This window comes from Etheostoma cragini, chromosome 7 (genome assembly GCF_013103735.1).
Source record: "Etheostoma cragini isolate CJK2018 chromosome 7, CSU_Ecrag_1.0, whole genome shotgun sequence".
Lineage (NCBI taxonomy): Eukaryota > Metazoa > Chordata > Actinopteri > Perciformes > Percidae > Etheostoma > Etheostoma cragini.
The window spans coordinates 6424212-6444410 of NC_048413.1; the positions used below are offsets into that span (position 1 = coordinate 6424212).

General features: G+C 42.5%; 1 protein-coding gene across 7 annotated transcripts in view; it reads left to right on the plus strand.

Moving 5' to 3' along the window:
• plekhg5b (pleckstrin homology domain containing, family G (with RhoGef domain) member 5b) overlaps window positions 1–18805 on the plus strand; it is an 83209-nt gene extending 64404 nt beyond the window's left edge. For 5 of the 7 annotated variants that reach the window (XM_034877278.1, XM_034877276.1, XM_034877282.1 and 2 more), the window contains 13 exons: window positions 5140–5331; window positions 6694–6864; window positions 9353–9448; window positions 10344–10544; window positions 11958–12068; window positions 12205–12354; window positions 13022–13159; window positions 13612–13731; window positions 13907–14039; window positions 14774–14889; window positions 15016–15173; window positions 15671–16702; window positions 17411–18805. In XM_034877278.1, the coding sequence (XP_034733169.1) occupies window positions 5140–5331; window positions 6694–6864; window positions 9353–9448; window positions 10344–10544; window positions 11958–12068; window positions 12205–12354; window positions 13022–13159; window positions 13612–13731; window positions 13907–14039; window positions 14774–14889; window positions 15016–15173; window positions 15671–16702; window positions 17411–17420 (2628 nt within the window). In that variant the 3' untranslated portion in view covers window positions 17421–18805. Of the gene's footprint in view, window positions 1–5139; window positions 5332–6693; window positions 6865–9352; window positions 9449–10343; window positions 10545–11957; window positions 12069–12204; window positions 12355–13021; window positions 13160–13611; window positions 13732–13906; window positions 14040–14773; window positions 14890–15015; window positions 15174–15670; window positions 16707–17410 lie in introns of those variants that run through there. The other 2 variants (XM_034877279.1, XM_034877277.1) reach the window with 1 other exon arrangement.
• Window positions 18806–20199: the final 1394 nt, after the last annotated feature.

Sequence of the window (20199 nt, forward strand, 5' to 3'; positions counted from 1 at the left end):
GGGGGGGGGGGGGGGGGGGGGGATTTGTGTAGTGGCTGAAGTGTGATGGTGCCTGAGATGTCATTATGTAAGCTGCTGTAATGATGGGGGTCATGTTAAAAGGAGCCAAGTTTCCCCTCAGGCGGAGAGCGCGCCACTTTTCTTGGTTATTGCAATTGAAACGGCCGTGAGTCCAGCAGCGGGTCTCTTTACGTTGTTCAGGCTCTGTTGATTCTTTTAAAAAGCAGTTGAAAACTTTATTTAAACAGGCTTTTAGTAAGACCAGGGGTCTGATTTTATGACTTCCGTTGTGGTCTTATGTCTTTTATTCATTGTATAATAAATACTTGTTTACTTCCTTACATGTGTTGACCACCGAGTGGGGTTTATTTTAGTTTCCATTTCCTGGTTGTGTGTGTGTGTGTGTCTGTGTGTGTGTGTCTGTGTGTGTCCAGGCTTTCAGGAAGGACAGTGTCACGCTGGTTTCCCATCGTTAATCAACCCACCTGATCAAGGCGAGTTGTTATCAGTTGACTAACATAAAGGCAGTAGCGTGGGAGTGGGAGGGGGGTGTTAGAAAGAGAAGTGCCTGTGTGTGTGTGTTTGTGTAGGGGGGGGGGGCTTTGCTCTTTTTCTGTCACCACTTTTTTTAATACAATCCCTTCCCATTTAAAGAGATTCTCCTTTCCGGGCCAAGGTTAATGCCACAAACTCCGGTGATAAGATAAGGCTGTGAGGGGACACATGGCTTGATATGGTTAGCCTGACTGACCCCTCCCCCTCCCCCTCCCCCTCCCCCGTCCAGACCCACTGCACAGATCGCAGTCCCCGCAACGAGTAACAGAAGAGAGCTCCGATCCAACTAACCTCTGTCCTGAGTGACACGTTTACACAGGAGGAACAAGGGGAACCTTGTGAACATAATTAGACAGACACCACTTACAGTTTACTATGAGGGTGTATTCGCTTGGGCTGACCCAAATTGTTTAAGTGTTAATATACTTTTTAGGGCTTCAACTATTTTTTTTCTTCTTTTTTTGGTGAATCGTTTAGTCTATCAAATGTCAAATACGTTGTGAAAAATGCCCGTTGCACGTTCTGAGAGCACAACGAGGCATCTTCAAATTGTTTGTTTTGTCTGTCCAAGAGTTAAAAGAGCTACTCAGGTCACAAAGTTACTTTAAAGACGGCCCATTTGGACAGCTGGAACCTGGAGATTAAACAAGCCAAACGATTGATGGATTATCATAATATTGCAGATTAATTTCCTGTCAATCGACTAAATAGCTTCACCTCTGCAACGTTTTCCTACTTTCCTACCGCTCCTGAAGGATCTACTGGGCTTCTGCTTATCTACTGCGGATAAGCAGCTTATTAAATGTGCTGAAACATGCAAGTAAACAAAGGGAATTTCCCGTTTGGTCATTATCGGGGCATTTCTTTCTTGTTCCTTGTTTTGGCCAGCTAGCATGGCATTGTTCAAAGGTCTCCAGGCAAAACAGTGATTTGAGATAGCACAAAGAAGAGTGGAGCAACTTCAAATAAGAGTTAATACTGAAGCGCCCCGTCAGTTTAAAGTCACCCTGTCATTGTCTTGGGTTTTCATTTAGGTAATTGCTTGGACTGAATGCTAACTTTGCATAAGTAGTGAGTGGTTAGTTGCTGAGACTGGCCTAAAGGGACCCAGGATGTGTGAATCAGGGAGCTCCCTACAAGCTGTCACCCTGACTCCACCTCCAAACATTCAGATCAGCCACCCTTTTTTTTCCACCCCGGCCCTGCCTCCTCTTTCCTGCCCGACACAATGAGGCAGGATCCTCCTGGTTGCTATGACTTCGTCCCAGTGTCTGTATGAAATGCAACCACTGACTGTTTGGACAGCAGGACAGGACAGAGACCCGTCCCTGTTCAAAGAGAATCTGCTGTCGAGCACGGCAGGACGCGGCCGCCAGACACCGCAACCCCGACCCTGTCAGCTGGAACAGGGACGCCTCAGGACCGAATGAAGTTCAACACAAGTCTCTTGACGGGGGAAATAATAATAACCTGGCGGTGTTACAGTCGTCACTTAGCTATCCGGACTGATACAGCGTCATAACTCGGCAAAGCGTGGATGTGTGTGTTTACCACAGTGGATGTGGAGAGAGAGAGAGAGAGAGAGAGGAGACGAGAAGCTGAGAGCGCGGCAGCTGGTTCCAGAATGGGCTGCGATCCATGAATCCAATTGAAGGATTAGGATGGTTTTTGTTACTTTTGACATGCCTCTGGCTTCAATGGTGAGCACTGTTAACGTGGTGGGAAACTGTCGGACTTCTATCCCTGTGTCCTTTTTTAATTGCCACTTCCTGGCCTTTCTCCAGTTCTTTGGGAGACTAGTTTCTTGGTAAAGATGCTTGCTTTCTCGATCTGTAACTGCAGTACATTTGTTTTTAAGTTTGTCTGATTTTTCTTTATGAAAAGTATTAGAAAAGCATTTTCTGTCTTTATCACAGGAGGTGTGAGTATCTTTGCAGAGTGCTGTCAGGTACTGTGAACACAGACTAATCTAATCAGGATTCACTTTGCCCGGCGGTGGGCTGTCAGTAGTACAGGGTCCAGACTTTCCCCCTTTGTCCATGGAGACTGAACGCTTCCTAACACCTGTGTCCTTGGCCAGTTGGCCCAGATTCCCCCCCCCCCCCCAAAAAAAAGAAATCCATAAATGGATCCACGCTTGTTTCCCTTTCACCGCAGCGACTTTACGTTTGTCCCATTTCCTTTTTACTTTAGTTTTGGTTTTAAAGCCAACATGTTAAACTTTAAGTCACTTCCCTCTTCAACCATTATTGTTTAGATAAAGATAAAAGGAGCCCCCCGTCCCGGTCCCCACCTACACACTCAGATTTACTATCTTGTGATGCAACTCTAGTTAGACATTTTCTTCCTAAAATGGTAATCCGTGCAATGCAGGAGAATTTGACCAGAGCTATTGATAATATTTAACTTAAATTCTTGAATAAGTCTTTATCTGAAGTGTTTACCTCTAGGAGCTGTGATGCACATCCTCAGCAGCCTTTTCGGTCTGCTTGTTTGTGCAGTTTGTCTCCATCTCTACAAAGCTTGAATGTCCTGTTATTGTCCCCCCTCATTGTTCCAGTTCAATCTTCTGTGTTTTCTTTCTATCCATCCCCCTTAATTCAGATGATGGAAGAGAGGGGTCAGTTAAAAATCTTGATATGCTCATCTTTTAGTTACTACCACATGCTTACAGCAGTAATATTGCAATAAGCTTAACCAGCGGCAGCGAGTGCTCTGCAGTGTTTCTGTGGCCCAGTGGCATTTGGACGAGGGCGAAGAACGCTTGGAATGGAAAAGACGTGAAGAAGATCTCTGTTTCTGCTGCTATTTGAATGACTTGACTTTTTGTTTGAAACTGTCCATCACAAGGTCCAACAATGTTGTCCAAGAAAATGTAAATGGACTGTTCTCATATAGCTTTTCTAGTCTTAACAACTACTCAAAGCGTTTTTACGTAGTAAAGGAACCATTCACACACGTTCAGACACTGGAGGCCGAGGCTCATCAGATAAACACTTACACACATTTACAGTCCGATGGCGCATCATCGGGGGCAACCCAGGGTCCTGTGTCTTGGCCGAGGACACTTTGACATGGGACTACAGGGCCGGGGATCGAACCACCAACATTCCGATAGGCGGCCACTGTGCCACAGCCGAGTGCAATGCTAAATCGGTGTAGAGTAGGGCTGGGCGAGGTGGAGAAAATAAAATGTCAAGATAATTTTGACGAAATACCTCGGTATTGATATTGCAGATATGGTTGGGTTGATTATTGGTGCTTTAACAAAATATTTGAAGTTTAAATAAGACATTTTTTGATAATCATCAGTAATGTGGATTTAATGACCAATTGCGTAAAGGCAAATAATAGAACTATAACAGTCTGGTAAGTTACTTACTGTAATGCAGCTTGTAAAACCTCAAAAAGTGGTAGCCCTAAAGTAGAGTACTATGTGAAGCCTTTCAGCCAGTCTCATGATGTGTTATTTGCTGTATTGATATAATTTGAAATGGGGGGGATTTTCGGACCTCCTTTGAAACCAAAACTACATCCTGGCGTCTGTATATCACCATTGCATTGAACTGCCTTGCACTATATTTAAATCTTAAATCTCAGACTATACTGATACTGCACTATTCCTTCCTTCTCTATATTCATGTTGTATATTTCTTGTCAATGTAAATTTTACTGTATTGTTATACTGTATACTTAATGGTATTTTTAACATATTTCTAACTGTCCTTTCTGTTATGATTCTTTATGTGTTAAGTGAGCGTTGTACTTTGGGGGCAAAGATTAACCGGAGTTACATTTTTTTTCTTTTTTTACGCAAACCTGGCCGTTAAGCTGAATCTGATTCTGATACCCGACAGCATTGCAGCTTTGGGCTTTCGTATTTTGGTTGCATTGTTTTTGTGTGTGTGGAGGAAGGGGGTGATCAGTGAAAGAATTTCGTTGGAATGGCCGGTTAGTTCCAGCAACAGTGTCAGTGTCTTGGAATGTAAGTTCCTTGTCACTGTGTTGGAAGTGTGTGTGGGTCGGTCGGTGGCCTGACTCCCCAGCACCAGATTCCCACTCTAACGGTAAAAACAACTGCTTCCTCAGATACTGAGGTGGCCCCTGTTTGTTTGCTTTGCCGCTGCTCGTAAAGGGGACAGAGACTTGATGAGTGAGGCTGCTCGGCAGGGCCTGCTGACAGGGTAACAATGGGGGGGGGACAATGGCCAGACTCTGGCTGTCTGTTCTTATGGAACAACCTCCCTCCTGCTCCTTATGATGTCATGAGCATTCACTGTGAGGAAGTGGCAGTCCTTCCCTCTCCTGTTTGTGTGTGATCATTAGGGTAGCGTTAACGGTCCTGCTGATGTCATCCCTCGCACAGAATTCCCCTCTGATTTCCTGTTTATCCTGTCCTTATATGTTTCTCTCTTTCCTTCATTGTCTCTTTCCGTCCGTCTGGAAACTTCTGTTCTTCCTCCTGAGGTGGCAAAATCCCTCAAGGCTTCTCTGCCTCATGTCTTCTTTCATTTTCTGTTATTGAAATTGTTCCTTTTTTACACGTTGTAAATGTTTCTGTCTGTCCTCCTCTCCGACTTGCAGGGTCAGGCTCGACGGAGGAAGAACATGACAGAGTTCCTGGGAGAGACGAATATTCCTACCCCGGACTCTCTGGGACAGATCGGGGGCTCTCTGCCCGGAATCGGGGGCGGCCCTGACAGCTGGAAGAACCGCGCCGCCAGTCGCTTCAGTGGCTTCTTCAGCTCCAACACTGGAGCGGGGCCCTTTGGCAAGGTAACACAGATCAGACCAAGATCACAGGAAATATAAGAGAGTGGTTTTAAAGCAAAGCAGTGCACTTTCTCTTGGCTGTTAAACAGAAATTGAAAAAGCTGTCGGCAGCAAAGGTGTTTCCCAGACATGGCTCCATTTTTTTTTTCCAAAACAAACATTAAAAGCTAAGAAAACGGTAGCAAGCAGCAGTGGGAGGGGCTCAGGAGGCTATACCCCCCCCTCTCCAAGTTTTGGTGAGGTAATTTCCTTTCAAAGTCTCGTGTTGTTGGCTCACATACTTTTCTCTGAAAATGAGTAGGCAAAGAAAAGCCTCCTTCAATTATATCTCACGTTTTCTTGATTTAAAAAACTTTACCCTAAAAAATAAAAGTAAAGTTTCCTAAAACTGCTTACTTGCTTATTTTTTTGCTGAGTTATATGAGAAGATTGCTACTTCCCTCCTCTGGCCAACCTAACTTAGCATAAAGACTTAATAAAAGAAGCAGGGGGAAACCGTCAGCCTGTCTAAAGGTAACAAAGTCTGCCTTCCAGCACCTCTAAAGATCCCTATTTACCAAGAAAGCAAAATCACAAAGTGTCAGACCTTTACTTTAACTTCTGTATCAGTGGATTTCAACAATAATAATCATTTTTTATTCTAATACACGCCCACACGCTCCCATTGTATCTCCCCTCCTGAGGTCACATCCTGCACAGTAGCAGATGTCAGATGGACACAGTATCTGTCAGTCACCTGTCACTGCCTGTCTCATCTCTATTCACCCTAAATGTCCCCCTTAACCCCTCCAGGGCCAGAGATCCTTCACCAGGACCTGGACCTCTTGCACCCTCCATATTGTAGGGATTAACCACTCTCAGGCCATCCTTTCACAAATCCACAAAACTTTGAAAAGAAGTGCTGATCTGTGATCACGTTTCTCCTAAATCAGTCGTACCGTTTCTCAGCGATTAATGGACGTAGAACAGTACGTTTTTGAAAGGTTTCATGACCCATAAACCACTGGTCCATCTTCCCCCTCCCCACCGTAGCTTCAACCCCCACTCCCTAGTCCTCTATTGTTAAAGTGGTCTCAATGCACAGAGCTCATTTTCATAACTACATAAGGGCCGCCAGACTGAACAAAGCCCTCAATAGCAGCTACTGTTGGATTTAAGAATTACGGCGCCAGTAAGAGCAGGATTTATATGCTAATGCTTGGACTCATCTTTACTTACAGTTTGAGTGTGACAATAAAACCGACACACAAAGGACAGAAATGCACAGTTAGTTTGGCATCTCCTCTCGCTGTCATGCCGTTAACCTTGTTTAAACAGATTAGGCTTTTATTTCATTTTTGTGTAATGGTTTGTGTGTCATGGCAGGAGGCGGACCGTCTGGAGCAGCTCCAGAGCAAGCTCCACTCCTACATGATGTTCGGGCTGCCCAAGGTGCCGCGGCAGCTCTCCTTCCACCACGACTCGTGGGAGGAGGAGGAGGAGGAGACCAACCTGGCCCTGGAGGACAGTTGGCAGAAACTGCTGGACAACCCAGAGGTACAGCACACGCAGGCCGGGGGTTGGGGTGGGCAGATAGTGCACGCACACACCGGATGCTAGAATCAAATTCATTGAGCAGTTCTTGAGCTAAGATCATAGGCAAACATTGAAGAATTATGTTCTGGTTTGAGAAATAAAAAGCAAGAGCCCCCACAGTGTTATTCATATTGGATTTGCTACTTTTCTTGACATCTATCGATCTGTCTATCTATCTATCTATCTATCTATCTATCTATCTATCTATCTAATATAATACCATTGGATTCACCATTTATAACTTAAAAAAGACTGGTTTAAGAAAATGGCATACCCTAATTGCAACATTCCACCTTGAAATGTTAATTCAATAATTTGTCATTATTTTTACATTTCATCCTTTTTTCCAATGATTTTCTGCAAGTGAGAATTGATAAGAAATGATAGGATTCTCCTAGCCTGACGTGGTCATACTCTTACTCCAGTCAGAATATGAGTCTGATACTGGGGTTATGGGGCGTGTCCCAACCAAACCAGTAAAATAAATTCCTCTGCTCTCATTGGATAGACCTACAACCAATCAGAGCAACGGAACTCAACACCAATGAGACAAGACGATGTATCGTCTCCATAACAACCACTCTTTGCGTTTCGGTCGTAACTTCCGACTTGTTTGTAGCTGGATATATCATTTGTTTTGTGTATTTATGAATGTGGATAGTGTTAATGATAGTAAGATGCTTGCTAGAGTGAAAACGCGTTTTATTTCTCTGATTCATGGCTCTAACGCAGCTGGGAGCTCCCTCTCTTCAGTCTCTCTCCATCTCTCTCCACCATATAACGTCACCGTGCTTTAAGGCAGTTGTTGAGGCTCAGTCTAAAACTCTGCCATTTTGTACAGCTGTTTGTATCGTAACAGTAAAATGGATTATTGATCATTTTATTTCTATAGTTTATAGCTAACCTTAGCAGCTGACTTCTCTGTTGAAACAGGAGACGTCTCTTACGTTCTAAGCCTCTGCACTGGAACAGCTGAGTCCCAGCGACACCATCAGCTGGCTTATGTCAGCTGAGACGGCCGGTTGAGGGTTTTAAAATGTGCTCGCTGTCGATATCATCTATAACAGACGCGACGTTAAACTCTTGAGTGGCAGCTGACTTTGTTGTAAACAAATTCAACCGAACAGCTCTGTGGTGACGTGGTTGACTCGGTCACCTGTCCTTCATCAGTCCTGCCCTCATTGGTCCAAACAGCTCTTGTTGGAGCATAATTACTCCACAACGGATCAAGTCCAGACCAAACTTCCTGACCTTGAATGTTGTGGCCGGGGCTAAGTTTGGCTGGCATCCAGCCTAGGATCCTGCCCTACTCTCCCAACAAAGTCGGTCTAATAGTCGGTTCAGCATAAAGAAAAAGCACAATACCCCGTCAGCCCTACCTAATAATAATTTTCAGGCAATCCCTTATGAGTGTTCACATAAACAAAAAGTCACTGGTTTGGCATCCTGCTTCTCGGTATGCGCCTGTCTCCTACTTCCTCATCATGTGTCTTTGTCAGGCCTGCCCTGCCCTGACGCCTGCTTTCCATGAATGATGCTTATAACGCGGTTTACCATTGCACTGCTTTCCATACCCGCACATGCCAATGTAAAGGATAACAGCTGCCGCACGCTGGCTGTGACTACCACCTGTTAATGTGTACGTGAGTAATCAGGACAGCGATATCATCGCTCAGCTGCTGTACAGTCCCATGTACTGGGTGTGCTTTCACCCCCGACAGCTAGTTACATGAACCATGACTTGAGGGCTTAAACTGATGCTGTCTGGTAAGAAAGTTGGTCATGTGAGCAACTGGAAATTATCAGAACAAGTTATTCTCGTATTTGAGAGCATGAACGAAAAGTTTTCTTTACATGACCGTCCCTCGTGGCATGACTCAACAACAACATCTAACAGCACAACATATTGAGCTCGTGACAATGTTTGACACAAACCATGACATAAAGGGCAGTGGAGAAAATAAATAATTATAAGTTACCAATATTCACAGATTCTTTCATCTTTAGCCACCTCTGTTTATTCCAGTTTAATAATGTAGTGTCTATATAGTACATCATCTTCATCTGTGCACAGAGGGATCGCTTGCCTTCAGGCAAATTATAATTAACTTATAACTTCTGCACTTGTGCATGATAAGTGGATGCTCCGACTGACATTAGCAAAGGATTCCAATGAGACACTGTGTTTGCACAGCGGGCTGCAGACAAAGAGGGCTCTTTATTACATACTTCATTGTTATAGCTGTTAAACATTGTTCTGCCTCTATAGTATTTACTGTAGGTAGGGTCATCAATTTTGCTAGATGGAATTTCAGTGCACCTAAAACCTTGACCTGATAATAACAGGGGTAATGTCACAGTCAGTGCACAACAGTTTAGCTCACACATTTAAACTCTCTGAGTGTATTTTTACTTATATTTATTAATATATCTGTGTTTGTGTGTGTAGACGTTGACAAGGCGACAGTTCCACCAGCAGGAAGCGATATGGGAGCTGCTGCAGACTGAGGCGACCTACATAAAGAAACTCCGAGTCATCACTGATGTAAGTGCAAACTAATGTGAAGATCGTGTACTGATAGAAGTCTGGCTGTTTCTTTTAAAACAGACAAACTGGCTTTTGTGCTGAGGTAAGACACACAATGAACCTGTTTTTAAGGTCTAAGAATAGACAGTTGCCTTTATCACTACTCAGTGAAGCAGCCCACACATGATCATTGTTTTCCTGTGGGGAGAGCTAGGTGGAGCGCCACCCTTGGCGTGGCGCACCACTCAAAACTGCAACTGAGTGCTGCGCTCAAAGGTCAAATTTGTTTCAACTTTGACCACAGATACTGCTGATCTTTCAAAGCGCAACCACTGAAATTTTAGGATTGGAGCCTCTCGTCGTGGCACCTTAGCTCTCTAACCAAGTTATCTGAATTCAGCGGCAATTGCCAGGTTATTCTTTAGAATTAAACTCACATACACTGTGCATTTACACCATATACTGTATAAAAGAACAGGGTTTCCCCCCAGTATAATGCAAGCATTGTGGCCCACGAGGCCTACGTTGCCCCCCACCAGGCCTAAGCCACAGAGAATTATTTTGTCTATTTTGAAGATGTGTTTTTAACTACAGTTACAGCGGGGCGGCTCGGTTGAAAACTTGGATGTATTTATAATTTTAAATCTTATCAAATTTTAGCACTGATAAGTTCCCATAAGGAATCTGTCCTATAGTATTTTTAAGCTCTCAGTTCCACAATTCTGTCCATGATTCTTGCTGCCATCAGTCTGTGACTGAGCTGGGCCCTTGTCAAAAAAGCCACTTGCCACCTAGCAAAACGACGTTTCTGGGGGGGTTAAGCCTTAAACCTTTTGGATTTAAAGGCTTTATGTCAGCTTTGTGTGTTAAAGAAAATGTATAAACTCCTATTTTTTCGTATCACCCTCTACAGCTGTTCCTGTGTGGGCTGCTGAACCTGCAGGAGAGCGGTCTGCTGACGGAGGTGGAGCCTGCCAAGCTGTTCAGTAACATCCAGGAGATAGTCTGCCTCCACACAGCCCTGTGGAACCAGGTGATGCTGCCCGTCTTGGAGAAGGCCAGGCAGGGCCGCACTCTGCTCGACCCCACGGACCTTTACCACGGCTTCCGGACGGTCAGTAAACACATTGTAAAATATATACCAATATCTCCATGACCCTGTGGACTTTACTATGCAGCGCTGATAGGTTTGGGGCTTTGTTAAATAGGCAGAGTCATTTAACAGGCTCATTTATGATCAGTTCCTGTACTGGAGGTCTTAAGGCCCTGACGCACCAACCCGATTATCGCCCGTCTGGCGAGGTCTGTGACTCGAGTCTGTTTGTGTTCGGTGCCGTCGTCGGTTGGCTGGGGCCGTCGGCCTTCATTTAGGCACATTGGACAGTCAACCGTCGAGTTGGTGTGTCAGAGCCAACGACCTCGACCAAATCTTCTGTGTGGTTAAAGTTTGGCTTATAAGCTGTTTTAAGGATAAAATGCTCAATAATATTGAACCAACAGAAGGCAGTAAAATGTTAGACAACCGAAAAAATCTAACTTAATGCATCAATAAATAGTACGGTTACTGAGATGGAGTGTAAACGCCTAAAAACTAAAGTGTTTTGCTAGTCTTTAAAAAAACTAGTTAGACCATGCCCATAGTTTAGTTGATAAACAGTTTATTTTACTCTTTTTATGTAATTTAGCTCTTAATGGAAATAAGTATTGGACTTTATTGTATTGTATTATCTTTGACAGTATGATTTGATCTCTTCTTTCTCAGTCTTCTAATTTTGGTTAGCTAGCTTAGCTTTTCAGCGTTAGCTTGTTGGCTGCAATGCTTTAGCAACTGTTAAAAAGGTTTATACAACTGCGATGTGTGACACTACAACAGCACACACTGTTACTGTATTGATAAATAATATCTGCACTGGCTCTGTGTAGTTTTATGATGAAAGTTAGCCTCAGCTACAGCAGCTGGAAAGGCCAGTGCTAAGTACGTTTTAGCTAGCACATTTTTCAGGTAAGCTACACAACACGGCCCAGTGTTGTGTAGCCAGTTGGTTGATAACTCTGCGTTATCACACCTATAAGCCAATTGAGATATAGTATTATATAAAATAATGACATTTTGCATGATGATTACTTTTATTTGTTATACTTTTAAAGATTAGAGTACATTTACTTCAAGAATCTGAATACTCTTACACAACTGTATTATTCAGTTTCTGTTGTTGACTGTGATGAACCTAAAACCACATACTGTTTACAAATGTTTATCACAGTTTTTATTGCAGTTTTGTGGAAATACAACATGAAAAATAAACCTTATCTGAAACAGAACTCTAATATGAGCCAGTACCCAGGATACCCAATACATGCACATTGCAGAGCTACACAGTCTTTCTCTTCATTTTAGACAAAACAAAATAGCAGTTTGCACAATACAGTGTTGGCTTTAGACTGAGTCCTAAGTAAATATGTTTTTTCCTCATGTTGATGTTAGTAATATCTCTGACGCATGTCTCCGTTTATTGTGTGTGTTCAGTTTGGCTCCAGGTTCCAGCCCTACATCCTTTACTGCATGGAGGAGGAGGGCTTGATGGAGAACATGCGCACGCTTCTCAGGGACAATGAGCTCTTCAGGACCTACGTCACGGTCAGTCCTCTCTTCTCACTCGCCTTAAAACCGATCCCAGATACAAAAAGCACTCTCCTCGTTAGTTGTCTTCATATATTCATATCTTTTGGCTCACAAAATGTTTGATTTCCTGTCTTTTTCCTACTCAATTCAGTGGGCAGAGACTCATAAGCAGTGTAACCGTCTAAAGCTACCCGACATGTTGGCGAAGCCCCACCAGAGACTCACCAAATATCCGCTCCTACTGAAGAGTGTTCTCAAGAAGACGGACGAGCCGTCGGCTCGCGACATTGTCAGCAGCATGGTAAGGACAGTGGTGCAATGCAACTATGCACATTTAAGTACGAGGAACTCAAATTTGTACTGGAGTATTTCTGTTTGTGGAGGCAGGAAATATTGAAACTTGAATTCCTTGCCATTTGACAAATTTGGTTACTGGGTTACTTAACTAATTAAGATGTTGGCACACAACACATTTGCTGCTTTTCCTTGAATTACTTGAATTTAGAACTGTTGGTTGGATTAAACAATGTTAAGGTGTCACTTTGAGCTCTGGGTAATTGAGATGGCTTTTTTTTTTCAATCGAAAAATGGAGAAAATTATTCATTAGTTAGAATTTCAAAATGACCTAGAAAAATGAACAGTTAAATCCTGCTTTTACATTTATGCACACATAATAATAATCTAATGATATAATATATAAAAGGCACTAATATAATGACGTGATGTAATAACAATCACAGAGGAATTGTCTGTGTTGACTACCCTTAACTCTAATACTTTAAGTATATTTTCCTGATAATACTAAAGTAACATGTTCTAAGCAGGACTTTTACTTGTAAGAGTTTTTAGTGTGGTATTGGATCAGAATACTTTGTGTAGGATCAAGAAAAAGGGATAACATATGATGCTTTTCAAACCGCCACAGAAAAATATTTGACCGTGTACTTCCTGTGTTTCCCTCCTGAAGGTAGCCGCAGTTGAGGGCTTCATCAACAGCGTGGAGTCCCGGATGCGACAGCGCCAGGAACAGCAGAAGCTAGCCACCATTTCTGCCCGTATCGACTCCTACGAGGCTGTGGAGGGCAGCAGTGAAGAAGTGGAGAAGGTGAGAAACAATTCATGGGAGCGCCAATGCTTTCCCACGTTTTCTTTGAAAAAAAGCCCTGTCAGATAGGAGACGTCATGTAAGATTTCCTACATTAAATATCCTTACTCCGCCTCTTCATTAAGAGACATTGTCATAGGAAAAAGGTGATTTAATGTGACATTATGGCTGGTGAAGGATGTGCAATTTCTAATACGGCATTGTGTTTCAGTTATTATCATATCATGATTTAATGGGGAATGTGCAATCTGGGTAAACTGCAATATGAGGGGGGGGAGGAGGTGTGTGTGTGTGTGTGTGTGTGTGTGTGTGAAGTTAAGTAAGGTTATTAAGAGGTTGTAGTGTGATGTGTCGCCACTTTTTTTCTCTGGGCTGCCCAAGACAATTTTCCTCAATAAAAGCCGTAACTGATCTTATTTCAGCTTCATGCTATTTCGTCTTTTTCCTGTCAGATCCTCAAGGAGTACAACTGCTTTGACCTCATGGCTCCCATGAGAGGAATCTCCTCGGAGGAGACTCGACAGCTGCATCTTGAGGGAGCGCTGAGGATGAAAGAGGGCAAAGACAGTAGGGTAAGAGTGACTCACACCACTGCTTGTAAAACACATGATGAGCTCTTTACAGTCTACATCTGGTTTCTTTATGCTTGCTTGACAGTCGCCTCACATAAAATTCACATAAAATGGTGGACCCGTAGAACAAAAAGAGATGTTTCGGTCAGATCTGAGATTACTTTCTCTTCCTTAGATGGATGTGTACTGTGTCCTGTTCACCGACCTGCTGCTGATTACCAAGCCAGTGAAACGAGTGGAGAAAGTCAAAATCATCCGCCAGCCTCTCCTCATTCACAATGTCGTCTGTAAGGAGCTCAAAGACCCTGGTGAGTGCTCACATGAACATTGGGATGCAGCTAATGACCAGTTGAGACATATTATTGATAAATATATTCATGGCGCTGCAAACAGGAATAGATTGGCAACCTGTTAAGTACGTTTGTTAATCGATTTGAGTGATTTTTTTTTATGAAGAACAAGGTAACGTTTCTCTGATTCCAGCATCTTAAATGTGAATATGTTCTAGTTTCTTTACTCCTCTGGGACAGGAAACTGAATATCTTTGAGTTGTGGACAAAACAAGACATTTGAGGACATTGTCTTGGGCTTTGGGAAACACTGATCTACATTTCTCCTCATTTTCTGACATTTTACAGACCAAACAACTAATCCATTAATCCAGAAAATAATCATTGCATTTATCTTCTATATCTCTTATCAAAGGATTGCCAGAAATCAGATGCCTTCAAATATTTTTAGGGAAAGCTCCAGATGTTTTTTATGCTACTATGAAACATTTGAGAAGCTTTAACCAGTGGTTATTGCAGATTTAACTTGAAAAATGGATTGCTTATCTAATTAGATTTGTTTCAGTGTGAAAGTTAAGCTTTTAAAATGAGCTGCGGTTACTAACTGAAGCTTAAATAATATAGAACTGCCACCGATGACTATGATTATTAACAGCTACGTCATTCAACTGAATGGCACGACACTGGCTAATTAGCTGTGACTTCTTTCCAGTTAATGCTGACTTTTTTTGCTGTGTGTTGTGTCTCTGCAGGCTCCTTCATCCTCATCTACCTCAATGAGTTCAAGAGTGCAGTGGCAGCCTACACTTTCCAAGCCAACAGCGCCACCCAGGGGCGGAGCTGGGTCGATGCAATCTGCAATGTCCAGGTTGGAGAGCCGGTTCAGTTATTTTATTAAATGTTTAACTTATGGAGCCGGGAGGGAAATACGCTGTGTGGGTGACATACCTAATATGGCTCACAAACTTAATGTGGCTGTATAATGACCCTGCAGAATCAGCACCAGAGGCTTCGCAGTGAGGAGGTCCTCCGCCAGCAGAACAGTCTGAAGACATGTACGCCGGGCGAGGAAGACGAGCTGGAGGAAGAAGAGAGCAGCAACTCCACCACAAGTTCCCCAGTCCTGAGGCACAAAGACCAGCAGAACTCAAGGTACTACGAAGTCCAACTCACCTGTAATAAATTAATAAATAAACAAACGCCTGCTACTGTGAATGCAATTGCATTAGGGCTGAGCAATATGGAGAAAACCAGATATCACAGTATTATTGACCAAATACCTTGAAGTCAATATCGCAAGATATTGTATGTTTGGTGATTTAACAAAATATTTTCACAACTAGGTTTTAGATAAATAATCAACAGTAATGTGGTTATAATGACTGTCTAAAGGCAAATAGTAGAACAGTCTGGTAAGTTCAGAATAGGACTTTACTATAACGAAGCCTTTAAAACCAGGAAAAGACAACCTTTAATACATAACGATATTACGATATGGAAAATCTTAGACGATTTCTCATTTTGATATCAGAGATATATTGCCCAGCCCTAAACTGCATCATTGAAAAATAGCAAATTATACCCACATACTAGTTTCTTTAGTTTAGATCGTGGTCGATCCAGTTAACTAACCAAACCTCTCCTCGTAGCCAATCTGATGGTTCCACTGAGACCCTGTCGGTGATGGACATCGATGAACCAGGCCAACACCAGCATCCTTCCCCCAACATGAACCTCAAGAGGACCGGTAAGATAGACTCAGATGTGGCTGAGAGGGGTGAGGTCCAGCAGCCTCAGCCCACGAGCCCCCACAGAGTTCACTCCGGTCTCTACCCTGAGCAGCATCAGGAGGCGGGGCCCGAGGGCGAGGAGATGGACCCCCAGTGCCGCTCTCTTTCCATGGACAGTGCCTACGGTACCCTCTCCCCTGAGTCCCTACTGAGAGAACTCCAACCTCAGCCAGGCCAAAGCGAAGGCGAGGAGGGAGAGGGAGACGGCGAGACCGAGGAGGCAGAGCAGGAAGAGACAGAAATAGCGGAGGATGAAGAAGAAGAAGAGGAGGATGCTGCCTCACTAGGGTCCCAGCTGTCGGTAGTCCAGTGCTCTAAACCCCGCCGGCGGCCTCATGTTCAGCCGCGACTGCGCTGCCTCCAGAATCAGTCCACTCTGGTCTTGTCCCGCTCTGAGGACAATCTGTTGCAGCGCCTTTACGCTAAAAGCACCGTCTCCCACACGCCCTCCATCAGATCTGAGGCGCAGGACCAATCACAGCGTAGGGACATGAAGACATCGCCGCTGGCACACAGTCAGAGCCTGACTGAGTTGGACCAGAACTGCATGGAGCTGTTCTCCTGTGACCTGGACCAGTCTGACGACTGCTTGAGCATGAGCATGCCCTCCGACAAACTGTGTGCCACCCTGAGGAGGGCGGAGGCCATGCATGAGCACACGGCACCCGTGGGACCACAGGGGGGGGACGGTCAGCCCCAAAGCAACGGCACAGGCGGGAAAGTGGCTCCGTCTGCCTGCGTAGAAAGGAAAAATAAGACAACAGCCGGTGATTTGGGGGAAATGTCACCCAAAAAAAGTAAATCCCCACCCCCGCAGCACAAGAAGCTGACGCTAGCTCAGCTGTACAGGATACGCACCACTCTGGTCCTCAACTCCACACTCACCGCATCGTAAGTCATCACTTCTTCATCTGTGAAACCACTTCATGGATTGGAATCAGTCCATAGTTTGCTTATTTGTTTTCTTACCAAGTTAGATGAGAAGATCAACGCCACTATATGAAGCAATATGAAGCCAGCTTTGCAGTTTAGCCTGGCTCTGCTCTAAGGTCACACAGTCTGCCCACCAGCAACAGGTCTCTATTGAGAGGGAGAGATACATAGATACATACATACATACATCTTTCTTACTCACTCACTTTATTCATCCTGAAAGACATTTTAGAAACATGCTAGATCTTGACCTGCTAGTTCTTGTTTGTGTAACGCAAGGCTCCAGAAGAAATTGCATCAGTCTACAATTATAACACTTCTTTTTTGGTATGAATTAAACAACCGAGATATACCGTGTTGGTGAGCTTTTAGAGGTGCTGCTCGGTGGATTTTGTTACCTTTGGACTGAGCCAGCCAGGCTAGCTGCTTGCACTCTTTGTGCTAAGCTAACCTGCTGCTGGCTGTAGCTTCATATTTCAAGGTGCAGACATGAGTGGAGTCAATCTCTTCTTCTAACATTAGGCAAGAAAGCAAAGAAGTGCATGTCCTAAAATGTTGAATTATTCCCCTGATTTTAAATAACATTTAACTTTGTTGTCAATTTAGCTTTTTTTTTTACTTCAGGCAATGTGTATTAATGGATATTTTTGTCTATTTTGTTCCCAGGGAGGTATAACCACTCTAACTGGCCTCTGACCAGTGGCATGCGGGCATAATGAGGAACAACACTTGTTGTGCTTCAACGGACTGAACTTCTTGAGAAACAAATGCACTCTCACTCTCTTGTGTTGCCCTCTCCGTTCTGGTTGCTTTTTGGACATTGATCATACCAGTTGTTGCATTTCAACATTTTTTTTCTTCTTTGCTGTTGCATTGGTTTCCAAATTCCTTGCGTGGAAGGGAGAGGCTGAGAGACATTAACGGCTTGCACTTTGCAATGGAAGTAGCGTGATAGGGGCTGGGACCTTAAGGTGGACTGTGGGAGCGTGCAGTGTCCGACACAGTGACCGGAGTCAAAGAGAAGGAACACTACGTTTGGAAAATGCCCTCTACATGTGGCAGAAAAACAAATACTGCACCGAGGACGTCCTCCTAATATTTATACTACTCCTGGTTTGCTTTAACAAAAGAAAAAAAATGAAAATTGCACAGTTATCTAAGTTAAGTAAAAGAATCACTAAAGGAGTGAATATACATTTACAGTCACACAATGAATTGGAATTTATTGTTTGTGTCTGCTCGTGTCTGTGTGTGTGTGTGTGTGTGTGTGTGTGAGAATGTGTTCAAACGATAACATGGTCCTCATTTCCCGACTGAACCAAAACTAATTCCCATCTCCCGTGAGTACCCTAACACACCCAAAGATGGAAGTAGTTTCCCAATTAAAAATATAAATAAAAAATGCACCCAAAAAGAGGTTCAATCCAGCCAATCACGTTTCAACACTAATGTTGTTAGTGGTATTGGTATGTTCCACTAATTAGAGTTGATTTCCTAAAATAAAACAATGACTGAATAAGGGTGACTTAAATTGTTTTGAGGAATTTCTTGCACTGTCTGAATATATATGTATATATTATGGCTTGAGTCAACTCTTGGGGCCTGAAGGTGTCCAAACTACACACACAAGCATTCACATGGTCGTAGGGATAAGTAAAGAAGTCTACACTTGAGCAATGCATGTGTATTGCATTAGTGTACACACTAATAACAGATTGAACAGTTGGGTTGGATATTCTCTGAGTTTCTAGGAGATTTACTTAACATTCACACTGATGTTCAGCGTTTCAGGTCACTGATTTGTAACCTTATTCCAATCGCCCAAACCAAACAGGTTAACTGTTTACTTAGTTTTTTTGTTAATGTGTAATATTTATTATGCCTGCTATGTTTTATATATAAGATATTTATATTATTTGCTTCAATGATTTGTACATTTTTATGTTGATGTAGTCTTAATATTTTTTTTCTTGCCAGGCATGAATGCTATGAACCAAAATCATGTGTTTCCTCTTTCAGGAATGATGTGAAAGTGACTTACAGAATAAAAATGCTAAAATACTTTATCCCTCTTTTAATGGTTTAATCCATTGTAATGGAGTGAATCTAAATGGTATTACGCACTAAAACTACATGAACTGGTCGTCATGCTGTCATCTATCAGGATTTTAACGCAGATGGCAGGTGGCACGCTGTTTTTAAGAGAGGTGAAGAAGAGTGACAGCAGACAGGTCGTGACCACGCGTGGCGGTGAATCGGTGGACTGATCTGGAAAGGCCCCTTTCATAGAGGTCAGGCCTTTCTGATTAGGACATTCCTCGACATACTACACCATGACCTTTTATCTCTTTTTTTGACATACTATGACTTTTTACCCCATTTTTCAACATACTTCTATGACTTATCTTTTTTTCAAAATGCTTCTATGACTTTTATCCCTTTTTTCGACATCCTATTTAGTACTATGACTCTTTCCTTTTTTTGGACATACTATAAGACTTCTCTTTTTTTGACATACTATACTTTTTTTTATCCCTTTTTGACATACTATATTATGACTTTTTATCTTTTCTTTGAACATGCTATACTATGACATCTTTTTTTCCGACATACTATACTATGACTTATTTATTCCTTTTTCAGCATACTATACACTGAAGTTTTCTTTGTTTTACATACTATGACTTTTTATCCTGTTCTTCAACATACTACACTATGACTTTATCTTTTTTCAACATACTATACTATGACTTTATCTTTTTTCAACATACTATACTATGACTTTATCTTTTTTCTACATACTATACTATGACTTTATCTTTTTTCAACATACTATACTATGACTTTATCTTTTTTCAACATACTATACTATGACTTTCTTTTTTCTACATACTACACTATGACTATCTTTTTTCAACATACTATACTATGACTTTATCTTTTTTCAACATACTATACTATGACTTTTTTTCGTCATACAATACCTTGATTTTATCACTTTTTTGGACAAGTTATATTATTACTTTTTCATCCCTTTGACATACTATGGCTTTTATTTTTACTTTTGACATCCTGTACTATGACAGTTTTATCACTTTTGTCGACATACTAGACTTTTGCTTTTTCTATATACTATTGCTTTCTTTTTAAAATCACTTTTTAGACGTTCTATGCTATGACCTTTTTCTGAATTTTTTTGACGTAAAGTACTATAACAACTTCACATTTTTCAACACACTATACATACTTTTTTATATATACTGTACTATGACTTTTTTATCATCTTATCTAGCCTTTGACTTTTTTTAACATACTATACTAAGACGAGAGAAGAAACCTTTGCTGGACAAGTGTCTTACATTCAACAAAGCAGCCAGCAGCATCAGGCCAGTGTCAGCATCCAGAGGAAGATCTGAGGACTACCCCAGTGATCTGGGCGCTCCATCACCAGCTGA